This window comes from Camelina sativa, chromosome 5 (genome assembly GCF_000633955.1).
Source record: "Camelina sativa cultivar DH55 chromosome 5, Cs, whole genome shotgun sequence".
NCBI lineage: Eukaryota > Viridiplantae > Streptophyta > Magnoliopsida > Brassicales > Brassicaceae > Camelina > Camelina sativa.
Genome location: NC_025689.1, coordinates 26,309,568 through 26,323,647, shown reverse-complemented (window position 1 = coordinate 26,323,647; position 14,080 = coordinate 26,309,568). Strand labels below are relative to the sequence as shown.

Below are 14,080 nucleotides of genomic sequence, written 5' to 3'. Positions count from 1 at the left end.
CATAGCCTTCGTTAAATTGTTCCAGAGCTCGGAAGCCAAGTCCCCCTTCAGCTTTATCTTTACATAATTTGTCCCACACAACCCAATGCATACCACGAGCTTTGTCATTGGAATTCCACCAAAAAGTGGAAATTGCACTTGTCAATTTAGAAGTTAGTTCGTGAGGTAGTTTATATCACGACATAACATGGGTCGGTAATGCCAAAGCCACTGATTTGATCATAATTTCCTTGCCTCCCTTTGACAAACATTTTGCTGACCAGCCATTGACACGATCATCAAGCCGATCCTTAACGTAGCTAAAAACCTTAGTCTTCGAACCTTGAAGATTCTCAGGGATACCCAAGTAAGAACCCATGCCATCCTCCTTGGAAATCCCAATAACTGATTTTAACTGGGACCGAATATCCGGACCTTTTTGCCAAACATAATAGATAATTTAGCCAGATTAACCTCTTGACCTAAAGCTTTGCCATAGGCACCGATTATATCCATAACCGTCCTACATTTCTGGGCAGTTGCTTTGCAAAAAAACAGGCTATCATCCGCAAACAGCAAATGCGAAACAGTAGGACTACCACGGGCGATGGTAATACCCGTCAATTTTTTCTCCCTTTCAGCCTTCTTAATATTAGCTATCAAGATCTCTGTGCAAAGAATAAATAAATATGGTGATAGAGGGTCCCCTTGTCGTAACCCCCTATGAGGTCTAATAAAACCTATGGGCTGACCATTCAGAAGAACTTGGTACGACACTGACGAAACACACCACATAATCCACGAAATCCATTTCCTATCGAAACCCAACTTGACCAAGACCGCCTCCAGAAAATCCCACTCTACCCGATCATATGCCTTACTCATATCCGTTTTAAATGCCAAAAATTCCGAATTACACCTACTATTAGTATTTAATCCGTGGAACATCTCCTGAGCCACCAGGATGTTATCAGTAATTAACCGTCCAGAAACAAATGCTGATTGTGTTTCTGAAACCAAACGAGGCAATATGCGCTTCAGGCGGAAACACAGCACTTTTGAAATAATCTTATAGCTCACATTACATAGGCTTATAGGCCTAAACTCCGCCATCCGCTGAGGCCGATCCACTTTAGGAATAAGACAAATATTGGTCTCATTTAAAAGCGGATCAAAACTGCCAGTGCGAAAAAACTCTTTAATTAAAGCCACTAAATCCCCTTTGAGAGAAGACCAGAATCTTTGAAAAAACAAAGCTGTCATCCCATCAGGACCTGGAGTTTTCTCCGGATGCATAGCAAACAAAGCTTGTCTGACTTCCCTTTCCGAGATATCCCGGATAAAATCTCTGTTCATACCTGCCGAAACAATCGGATCAATTGCTTGGAGCATCTCAGAAATACCTCCACCGTCGGATTTCTTGAATAGATCCTCAAAATATGTTGTAGCTATATGCTCCATACCCGACGCTGATTCATCCCAAACGTTATTTGCATCAAATAAACCAATTATCCTATTCCGAACCCGCCTTTGTTTAGTGGAAGCATGAAAATATGAAGTGTTTTTATCCCCAACCCTTAGCCAAAATTTTCTGNTCTCCTGAGCCACCAGGATGTTATCAGTAATTAACCGTCCAGAAACAAATGCTGATTGTGTTTCTGAAACCAAACGAGGCAATATGCGCTTCAGGCGGAAACACAGCACTTTTGAAATAATCTTATAGCTCACATTACATAGGCTTATAGGCCTAAACTCCGCCATCCGCTGAGGCCGATCCACTTTAGGAATAAGACAAATATTGGTCTCATTTAAAAGCGGATCAAAACTGCCAGTGCGAAAAAACTCTTTAATTAAAGCCACTAAATCCCCTTTGAGAGAAGACCAGAATCTTTGAAAAAACAAAGCTGTCATCCCATCAGGACCTGGAGTTTTCTCCGGATGCATAGCAAACAAAGCTTGTCTGACTTCCCTTTCCGAGATATCCCGGATAAAATCTCTGTTCATACCTGCCGAAACAATCGGATCAATTGCTTGGAGCATCTCAGAAATACCTCCACCGTCGGATTTCTTGAATAGATCCTCAAAATATGTTGTAGCTATATGCTCCATACCCGACGCTGATTCATCCCAAACGTTATTTGCATCAAATAAACCAATTATCCTATTCCGAACCCGCCTTTGTTTAGTGGAAGCATGAAAATATGAAGTGTTTTTATCCCCAACCCTTAGCCAAAATTTTCTGCTCTTCTGTTGCCAATAAATCTCCTCATCCCGGTATGCCTCTTTCAATTTCCTCTCAATTCCCCGAATATCTTCCAACAAAACCGAGTCATCCAGCTTAGCATCATGCAGAGCAGTCTTCAAAGAAGAAATAAGTGATGGACCAGTGCTAACATTATTTTTTCTCCACCAGGAAATCGAATTCCTGCAATTCCTTATTTTATCAACAAAACCCGGAGTCCTAAAATTCTGTGTAAGATTCCATCCAAACTCAACCGCTCCAGCTAAGCCCTCCTTACCCAACCACCGTTTATCAAACCGAAATTGTCTCTGACCGCCGTCAAACAAGTTGCTAAAATTGGACTATGATCAGAACCAATCATCTCCAAATACTCTACTTTCGAATTGGGATAGAGGGCATGCCAGTCCTCATTACCTAAAGCCCGGTCAAGTCGGCAACGAATCACTTGATTATTACACCGATTCCCACGCCAGGATAACAATCCTTAATCATTGAGATAAAAGGTTTGAAGGAAGAAGCTGACCGCAAGGCACCACCCTGCTTCTCATGGTTACCAATTAATTCATTAAAATCTCCAATAATAAACCAAGGATCAATACGAAAAGATCCAATATCCGTTAATTTATCCCACACTTTTCCGCGATGTTGGGGAACCAGGTCACCATAAACAAAAGATAAATATACCGATTGATGATGAAAAACAGCTTTTGTATCAATTATTCGATCATTATGAAATAGAACAGAAAGATTTATTTCATCCTTATAAAATAAAACCAAACCACCTCTAGCCCCTTGGGGTTCAACAGTAAACAATTTATTATAACCAAATTTAGATTGAAATTTTTGTAAATAAGAAAAATATTTTTTTGTCTCTGATAAAAACAAAATATCTGGTCGATGCTTCCTCCATAAATCACCCAAATAATTCTCTGTCAGATCAACCCCAATGCCCTGACAGTTCCAACTTAGGACCTTCACGTTTTAACCGGCGGTTTCGGGAGAACCCCCATCCCCATCTTTGCTGGTAAAATATTTTTCTTTTGGTTAGCATTTATATACTTTTTGGTTTAGAAGTGGCCTATGTCTAATATAATAGGACTGTAGAATCTTATTAGATGCTTAATTGTGTTTTATATTCACCTTCAATTTTTAGATTTTTAATTAACGAGCTTTTGAAATAGTTGACCCGAGTATCCTCAACCTTGCTTTGTTTCAGTCATCTAATCTTTTGGAATACGGAATATGTACCGCTCATGCTAAGCCTCTCACTGTTCTCAAGCTCAAGTGGACGAGGGCGTTGGTGGGTAACGAAAAGAAAAGGTACATAGCATGAATTAAAAAGTGTCACAAAAACAAATGTTAATTCGAATTATTAATCATAATAATAATTCATATTATATGATTTGACATAATATATTATAATTTATAACTGTCTAACTGATTTCATAATATTAATTAGTCATATTACTACAAATCAATTTTCATTTGCACCACGTAAGAGAAAGTCAACACAAAATATTTGAATAACATCATTGGATATATATATACCAATTATCATTAACACTAGATTTTAACCGCACCGCGGTATTATGTATTTTTGTATATTTTATATAACTTACTAAAAAAATATTATGTTGGATCAAATATATGTTTTAAACTTTTTTACAATAATCTTAAGATATTTGTAATTTTATTTTCTTTATCTATTTAAAAATTATTATTTTCATTTGAAATTTAATTAATCAAAATTTTTTTATTTTAAAATTTAATCAATCAAAATTAGTTGTTGTGAAAGTAAACATCTGTTAATATGTATAATACTTTGTAGTTAGTATAAAATAATTTAAATTTTATCCACCAATTTGAAATTAGTTAGTTTTGTCTATGAGTATGATGGAGCGAGTTAGTGTTGGTTTTTAACTCCTTTCATATAAAATTTAAGTTTTAAAATATTTTGTTTGTGTTTTTAGACCAAACCGCAAAAATAAAGAAGTGTACTAATATTAACCTAATTCCTATCATATACTTATGATTATTTTTAGTCTAGTTTTAGACCCATGGATAAAAAAAAATAGTTATTAAAAAAATTGTTAGTTTTGTATTTGAGTATGATGTAGCGGGTTAGTGTTGGTTTTTAATTCTTTTCATATAAAATTAAGTTTTAAAATATTTTGTTTGTGTTTTTAAACCAATCCGCAAAAATATATAAGTGTACTAATATTAACCTAATTTCCATCATATTCTTATAGTTATTTTTAGTTTAGGTTTGACCCATGAATAAATAAAATTTTCCATAAATTATTGTTGCTTTTTTAGTATTGTGCATATGTTAAATTGCTAAAATCTGTATTTACACAGATTTAGTTTTATTATCACAAATTTAGTAATATTATTGATATTACTCATATGACTAAATTTGATGTATTCACTATTTAAATTGTGCAACAGGATATATATATTTGTATTTGACATCATAACTCTATAAATGACACATCTTTTTTAGTCAAAAACATATATCATTTTGTGGAGGTTAAAACAAAATATATATATATATATAGTATAATAAAATCATATTATTTGTTTATTTTTATATTTTTTTCTACCCATTTTGACATCAATTGATCTATCCATTTTAACATAGAAAACATTAAAAAATTTATGTATAATGGAAAACATGTATAATGCCAAACCAATTATGAAAAATCGAAATTAAATAAGGTAAGATACTATAGTTTTTTTTCATTAAAACATTTTAAAACTTGTAATTAAAAAGGAAAGTAGAAATTGATGTTGTTCAGATATTTAAGGAAATATATATTTCCATACTCAATTTTCCTAATTTGATTTTCTTTTTAATTTTTTTTGTATTAAATGTTTTAATTACAGTGGCATTGTCTGTAAATAAGTTTGAATTCTAAGCCTTCTTCTGAAAAATGCTGTGAAAATAATAATATAGATTATTAACTACAGAAGTGGATGGGAAGTTCACATAATCAATTATAGTCTGTTTTAGTATGTTTTGATTAATATTTAGATTCTATAATTTTAGTTGGATTGTATTTTTGTGTTTAGTACCGGTTAGGATATTAACTCGTTTGATAACAGACTAAAATATTTCGTGTATTTTAGTAGATCAATCCGTAGAAAATCTATAAAATGATATCTACGTAAATGGTAGCCCGCTCCATAACATTTTTTTTTTTTTGCTCCACAACATGATCGGCAAGAATTTAAATTTTTTTAAGAAAGATAAAAGTATCTAGAATATTTAAACTATGGATATTAATTTCTTTTAGAATTTTTGAAAGTATGTTTTTGGATACTAATTTAAAGTATGATTATATTACAAATAACAACTTCAAATTTGATATTTATTTAAATGGAAAGGGTTTAATTATGTAAATCTTATAAATAAAAGGTTACTTTGTCAAATGTACTTTCGACTTGATAATATAATTATATTATAAATAATAACTTCAAATTTTGATAATTATTTAAATGGCAAGGATTTAATTATGTAAATCTTACAAATAAAAGGTTATTTTGTCAAATGTATTTGTCGAATTAATAATAAGGGATAACATTACTTTATCCAAAAGAATATGTAAAATATTAACTATATAAGCGGTCAAAAAAAAAATTAACTATACAGATAATTTAACATTAATGGCAGTCGGCATTCATTAACATCAATTAGAAATAAATCAATAATGAAAAAGATATAACTGCACCTGTTGCTTACACTGATACCATCTCAATATAGTTGTATAGATGATAGTTATGTAAATGATGTAAAGTTTGTTTGCGTCAATTATAATAGATACAAAAAGAAAAGGCAAAGTTACAAAAAAAAACAATAAAAAAAACCGTTATGATCGTTATTTGTTGTGCATTCTACAGACACAAAAAGAGAGTTGAGGGTTTTTGGTTGAATGTGATGTTTGAGAAAGGTTGCTTAACGATGCCCGGCTTCCGTGCTGATGAAGAGACTGATTTAATTCTAAGAAATGTAATTGCATTCGAGCAGTGCCAGTTTGCCGCAATACCCTTTACTTCCAACTACATACATTTCTTAAATTTCCTAATTACTTCCAATAGAGACGTCCAGCTACTCACCGAAGAAGGTAAAAGTATGATAAGCCATTGAGAGTGTATACAAGAAGAAGGAATCAAGATTGAAGCGCACGTGCAGCTGAAGAAGATCACACGTGCGAATTAAAACTGTGTATATAAGCTCTGTTCTTGACTAGTGAGAGTTTTATGTTGTTTGTGGAGAGAATACGAGATGTATGTGTCTTCGTGGGAAGAGGATTATGATCTAGCTGCGCCTAGAGGTTCTCTTAGTTCTTGTTATCGATTCTGTTACAGATTGTATCTTCCATTCTTTTACAGATAATAAAAAGAAGAGAGTCTTTTTCTTAACAAATGGTGCGATTGTGATCTCGGATCGAATCTAACGCGATATCAAATTCGGATTGGGCGAAGCTTGGGGATTTTATCGAATTGAAGAAATCTTGAGTCGATGGGGATGGAGCAATCTTTAACACCAATAAAGGAGGCGGCGACGGCGGAACAAGTCGAAGCTTCGGTGATGGAATGTTTCAATCGTTTGGCGGATATGGCAACATTGGTTCGTCGTACAGAGACGCGTATGGATTCTCGAATTGATGGCTTAGGCGACAAGATCGGAGCTCATGATCAACAACTTTTGGAGATTGGGCGTAAACTCGATTTGTTGCTTCATGCGTTACCAGGGAAATCAACGGTACACGAAATCGGAGGATCGAGTCAAGATTACAACTCGCGATCGCCATTTCAATCAAACCAGGTATTAATCCCTATCTCGGAACCTTGCCGTAGTACTGTTAGGACTGGGATTAGAGAAAATCTACTTAGGAATGTGGAGATGGCTGTGTTTGAGGGTGTGGGAACATACGGAAGGATTGCAACAGTGGAGAGATTCTTCAGAACAGGGAGATACAACGATGAAGAGAAGTTAGCATTGGTGGCTGTGAGTTTACAAGGGGAAGCCTTAAGTTGGTACAATTGGGAGATTAACAGAAAAGATTTTGTTAAGATGGGAGCAGTTCAAGAAGAGTCTATTGTTGCGTTTTGGTAATTTGAAGATAAGGGGACCGAGTCAAAGTCTTTTCTGCATAAAACAGACGGGATCTATAGCGGATTATGTCCAGAGATTCGAAGACTTGTCATCACAAGTGTCAGGATTATATGACCAGAAGTTGGAGGGCATTTTTCTGAATGGATTAACACCAGAAATGCAGGAATTAGTTCACATGCAGAAGCCAAGATATTTGCCTGAAATGGTGGCTGAAGCAAGGGCAATGGAGTCGAGCCTTATAAGGAGAGTGGTAAAGAAGGAGCTACTACTCGCTAATAAGGAGAACAGGGAAGGTCTTAACTCTGAAAACAGAAACAATATTTCATTTACATCAAACAATTGGAAGTCGAAGGCAATTGTAACTGATGTGGTGCAAGGATCAGAGAAGCCTTCTGCGCGAGTAGAACAGAGACCAAGGAGACACAATTCAAATGCGGAGTTGGATGAAAAGAGGAGAAAAGGACTGTGTTTTAAATGTGATGGACCATGGTCCAAGGATCACAAATGTCCTAACAAAGAACTCCGAATCTTAACAGTCTTCAATGGATATGAGGTGGAAGTGTTAGACGATAGTAGAGATGAAGCGGTCAGTGATGAACCAATTGGAGAGTGCATGGCCTTGTCATTCAGTTCATATAGAGGGATTTCTTCTCCGTCTACAACTAAAACCAGAGGAACTGTGGGCGTTTCAGGAGTGATTATTATGCTTGACAGTGGTGCGACTCACAACTTTATCTCGCCTGCTGCAGTCAAGAAATTGAAGTTGAAGTGTACAGAAGATCCAAATTTGCATGTTAAATTGGGGACAGGCATAATGGTTCAAGGCACAAGGGTTTGTAAAAAGGTGTGTTTCTCGGTGCAAAATTTAGAGTTCACTACCGACTTTGTTGTGTTAGAACTGGGCCAAGTGGATATAATATTGGGAATCTATTGGTTGAGGACTTTGGGGGATTGTCAAGTGAACTGGCTTAAAAATGACATGTCATTCTTATATAAAGGGAAGATGGTGACAATCAAAGGCGAGTCAGACTTAGACATAGCGAAGATGTCTTTAAAGTCACTGTCCAGCGGTTATACGGTCAACTCAAAGGGAGTCGAAGTAGCATTGTACAATCAACAAGTGGTTACGTCTTCAACACTTATGATGGACCAGTGTATCAAAGACTTGCTATCTCAGTTTGACAAAGTTTTTACGATACCAACTGAATTACCACCAATCAGAGGTAGAGAACATTCTATTAATCTCGTATCGGGTAACAATGCGATAAGTGTTAGACCTTATCGTTATCCGCATGCACAGAAGGAGATTATGGAGAAAATGGTGAAGGAGATGTTAGAATCTGGCATTATTTGACCAAGTCAGAGTCCATTTTCAAGCCCTGTTTTGTTGGTAAAGAAGAAGGATGATAGTTGGAGATTCTGTGTGGATTATAGAGCTCTTAACCGAGCAACAGTTCCAGATAAATTCCCCATTCCAATGATTGATCAGCTCTTGGACGAGTTAAATGGGTCTGTTCTGTTCTCAAAGCTGGACTTACGTGCTGGTTATCATCAGATTAGAATGAAAGAAGAAGATATAGCTAAAACTGCATTTAGAACTCACGATGGTCACTATGAGTTTCTAGTGATGCCATTTGGTCTCACAAATGCACCAGCAACGTTTCAGGCCCTCATGAATGAATTGTTTCGACCCTTTCTAAGGAAATTCATTTTAGTGTTCTTCGATGATATCCTGATCTATAGCTCAACTATGGAAAAACACTTAGAACACTTAAAGGTGGTTATGGAGATCCTTGAGAAACATCAACTATTCGCAAATAGAAAGAAGTGTATGTTTGGGCAGAAACAAGTTGATTACTTAGGCCATATTATCTCAAGAGAGGGTGTATCAATGGATCCGGAAAAAACAAAAGCCATGGTTCAATGGGTTTCTCCGAAAACAGTGAAAGAACTGAGAGGTTTTTTGGGATTAACTGGCTATTACAGAAGATTTATCAAGGGATATGGGGTGATAGCAAGACCACTTACAAAGTTGTTAAGGAAGGACAGTTTTGAATGGAGTAAGGAGGCTCAATTAGCATTTGATAACCTGAAAAGAGCAATGTCTACTGCACCAGTACTCTCTTTACCAAATTTTGAAGAGGTATTTACCGTAGAAGCAGACACTTCAGGATACGGTCTAGGAGCAGTCTTGATGCAGAACCGAAGACCAACTGCCTTTTTTAGTCATGGTTTAACACCCAAGGAACAACTCAAACCGGTCTATGAACGAGAATTGATGGCAATAGTATTGGCTATACAAAAATGGAAACATTATCTTTTTGGAAGACACTTTGTGGTACACACTGATCAAAAAAGCTTGAAGTTCTTATTGGATCAGAGGGAAGTGACGATGGATTATCAAAAATGGTTGATCAAATTGTTGAATTATGATTTTGAGATCATATATAAACCTGGAGTAGAGAACACAGCAACTGATGGTTTATCGAGGATGACTCAACCTCAGGGTGTGGTTCCATCGCTGGTTCTCATGGCGTTTACAGTACCTTCTGTGCTACAGATACAAGACATTTATGAAGAAGTGGATAAGGATGAACATCTTCAGAAGAAAGTGCAGTCTTACTCAAATTCCGTGGAGGCAAAAGAAGGTTATTCAGTGAGAAATGGGAGGTTGTGGTATAAAAACAGACTAGTTCTACCAAAATCTTCAAAATTTATTCCATTGATTTTGGGAGAATACCATAACAGCTTGATGGGAGGCCATTCAGGAGTGTTGAAAACTGTTAAAAGAGTACAACAGTCGTTTCAATGGGAGGGGTTGATGAAAGATGTGCAAAAATTTGTAGCTGAGTGTGACACTTGCCAGAGACACAAGTATTCAACATTATGTCCTGCTGGGTTGTTACAGCCATTACCATTGCCACGTCAAGTATGGGAAGACCTTACCATGGATTTTATAGAAGGCTTACCCACATCGCAAAGCAAGAATGTCATTTTAGTGGTGGTCGATAGATTGAGCAAGTATAGCCACTTTCTCAGCCTGAAACATCCTTACACGGCTGCGGATGTAGCTAAGTTGTTCATTAACGAAGTGGTGAGGTTACACGGTTATCCAGCTTCTATAGTTTCTGATCGGGGTAACACTTTTTTGAGTGCTTTTTGGAAAGATTGTTTTAAACTCTCAGGCACCAAACTTAAGTATAGCACATAATTCCATCCTCAAACAGATGGTCAAACAGAGGTATTGAATAGATGTTTGGAGACCTATCTTCGCTGCTTTGCTTCAGCCCACCCTAAGACTTGGCACCAGTACTTATCATGGGCTGAGCTTTGGTATAATACATCATATCATACAGCGTTGAAGACATCTCCCTTCAAGGTGTTATACGGCCGTGAACCTCCAGCAATTATGCGGTTTGAAGAGAACTCGACGAAAGTTTCTGAGTTGGAAGTAATGATGAAAGAAAGAGATCTAATGATGTCTCAGATTAAGACTCATTTGATTCATGCCCAACAGTTAATGAAGAACAATGCTGACAAGCATCGAAGGGATATTGAATATGAGGTTGGTGATTGGGTTTTTTTAAAGCTAAGGCCGTATAGGCAGCAGTCTGTGGCTAAGAGAGCTTGTCAGAAGTTGGCAGCCAAGTTCTATGGGCCGTACGAAGTGATGAAACGAATGGGTAAGGTTGCATATCGTTTGCAATTGCCAGAGGAGTCGAAAATTCACCCAGTTTTTCATGTTTCTCAAATAAAGAAGGTTTTAGGAGAACATCAGCAGGTTATTCCGTTACCAGAGTTATTCAATGAGGCTGAAGAGTTAATAATTGAACCGGAAGCAGTGTTGGAGACCCGGTATAATGAGAAAGGAGTGCTCGAAGCCTTGGTGCATTGGAAAGGTTTACCTGAACATGATGAAACTTGGGAGGTCGTGAAGGAATTACAGAGGCAATTTCCGACTTTAGCGCTTGAGGACAAGCTTCATTTCGAAGGGGGGGTTATTGATAAGCCATTGAGAGTGTATACAAGAAGAAGGAATCAAGATTGAAGCGCACGTGCAGTTGAAGAAGATCACACGTGCGAATTAAAACTGTGTATATAAGCTCTGTTCTTGACTAGTGAGAGTTTTATGTTGTTTGTGGAGAGAATACAAGACGTATGTGTCTTCGTGGGAAGAGGATTATGATCTAGCTGCGCCTAGAGGTTCTCTTAGTTCTCGTTATCGATTCTGTTACAGATTGTATCTTCCATTCTTTCACAGATAATAAAAAGAAGAGAGTCTTTTTCTTAACAAAGTAAAACCAGAAAAATAATAGATTTAACTTTAAATTCATTTGATTAACAACAAATGCATGTATTGCTGGACCACAGGGGTGGTAACGAACACTATGGGTCGGCCGAGCTTGGTCGTGGAGATGGTGAACAACTTACAGATTGGTGTGAAAGTAGGGGATTCCTCCCAATACCACTACATAGCCATGGATCTCAAGCTCACTATAAATCTCGAAGAAAGAGGTGGTGTGCCACTCTCAACAAAGTCTACTTCAGCGACTTGTGGACCGGAACAGCTACTATAGCCGCAGCGCTTCTCTTGATTCTGACTCTAATTGGGACGGTTGCTTCTGTCATCCAAGCTTACAAAAGCTTCAAATAACTATATGTATGCTTTTATCTTCTAAGTTGGTTTTTACGAATATTTCTTTAAAATTTTCCACGTACTTTGTTGATTGATTGTTGATTCGTAAAAAGATTGTGTTTTAACGCGGGTCAAGATTATGGAATTTCTACATTATATTAGATAAAAACATTATGGTTATTATGACTAGATTTAGGAGTTTAGCAATATGTTATATCACCCTAAACTTCCCACTTCTCATTTGACATTGCTCTTGTGGTCTTGTTAATGATTTCTACGATTCATACCATACATATATCTATATTGTCTCAGGTGCAGCGTCTTCTAAGAACCTCTTTGTTAACTTTATGCATCCTTAACAGTACTGTTGCAACTGCTTATCAAGCAATCAAGGCATTGGTTTTAGCACCTCAGCTAATAATTTTGGGAAGAACAAGAATAACGTTGGATTTCCAAGCTCCTTGTCATACCACAAAACATCAAAGGTATATCCCACAACGATCTTGGTATCTAATGACAATTCCTCAAATTGTTTTCCCTAGTTTACTTCCCTTCATTGCCATCTACATCGAGTTTTACTGGATACTTGCTAGCGTCATGGGGTGACAAAATATACACAATCTATAAAATCATCTTCATCGTTACAATTAATGTATTGACATATTTCTAACTTGAATGTAAAGACCGAATAAATCAACATGATTAATAATTTACATATTCACATTTAGGGTTAATTTAAGCAACGGTTCGTGCTTACTATTGTCAGAGCAGCTTGAAGCAGAGAATGAATACACGAATGAATGGTAAGTGCTCACTCTCCCTGCTAACTCATTCTCCTAGACTCCTAAGCAAATTTAATATGAGTAATGCCTTTTGTTTTTATTTATGTACAGTTTGTGTTGGGTAAGAAAGGTTATGCCTAAATTTCTGGCCACGTTGTTTATTTTTGAATTAAGAGCATCATCAAGTTTTTGAGAGAAAATTATTCTGCCAATATTATTTCTCTTGGGAACAATTTACTCGAGCCAAAAGTTGGAGTAAAGAACCATATCTGAAGTTCAAAAAAATTAAGTTGGTTTGCTCTCCAATGATCGAACCATCTACCGACAATATATATATATATATATATATATATATATATATATATTTTTATTGTTAATTCGTTGGACATTTCCTACACAAAATTTAATCAGCAAATCGATTTCAAAAATTGTCATTTGGAACCGAAATTGATTAGAATCTGGTTTCTATCAGAATTTAGAAGGAGTTATTGTTGAATTGACAAGTACTAATTTATAATTAATCCCTACTACGCAGGAAAACATAATTTATTGGAATCAATTCCGTTAGAATTGGTCACAATGTGATGCGATTACCACTTGACTAAAAGACACATTCAAAAAGATAAATATTTTTAAAAAATTACCAAAATAAATAGAGGGAAGAAAATATAACTATAAAATAATTTTTTTTTTTTTTTTTGTCAATTATTGGACAACAACAAACTGATCCATTAGCCAAATCTCTATATTTGGAGGGAGCAAAACTCGATGTAATGGTGTCTTGTACATTAAAAATTGTGTACAAATTTACCATGTAGTAAGGTTCCTTTACTATAAAACAATATTTCTTACAAAAACAATTTGAAAAATTTCATAAATTATTAAAAAATGAGTGACAAAAAAATTAAAGCCGTCTGGGAAAGAGAAAAAATGAGTCAATACCAGGAAAAAAAGTTTTTTTATATTTGGAAAATACAGTTTATGTTTGGGTGTTTCAGATATGGAAAAAGATGGCTAGCTACATAAAGTATAGGTGAATACATGGTTACACATACCAACTATACTATTGTATATTCAACTACACAAAGTATATGTATTACATGGCCACATGCATGAGCTATATGACGTCATGTGTTCAACACCATAGACATACAATCTGGTACACTGATTGATTAATTCCGGTGAAAACCAGTGTTGACTCCGGCGTTGACCAAAAAAAAATTTCTAAAATAAAAAATAAAAAATAAAAAATAATAAGTTATTATATTAAATCATTTATGGTTTTTATTAATTAAAAAATATTCTATTCAATATCTAAATAT

General features: G+C 35.6%; 1 protein-coding gene across 1 annotated transcript; it reads left to right on the top strand.

Annotated features, from left to right (window-relative positions):
- Nucleotides 6,447-12,046, top strand: LOC109133116. Its single transcript, XM_019246037.1, has 2 exons — nt 6,447-7,049; nt 11,712-12,046. The coding sequence occupies exons 1-2, from the start codon at nt 6,744-6,746 to the stop codon at nt 11,718-11,720; spliced, it is 315 nt and encodes a 104-aa protein (XP_019101582.1). The 5' UTR covers nt 6,447-6,743; the 3' UTR covers nt 11,721-12,046.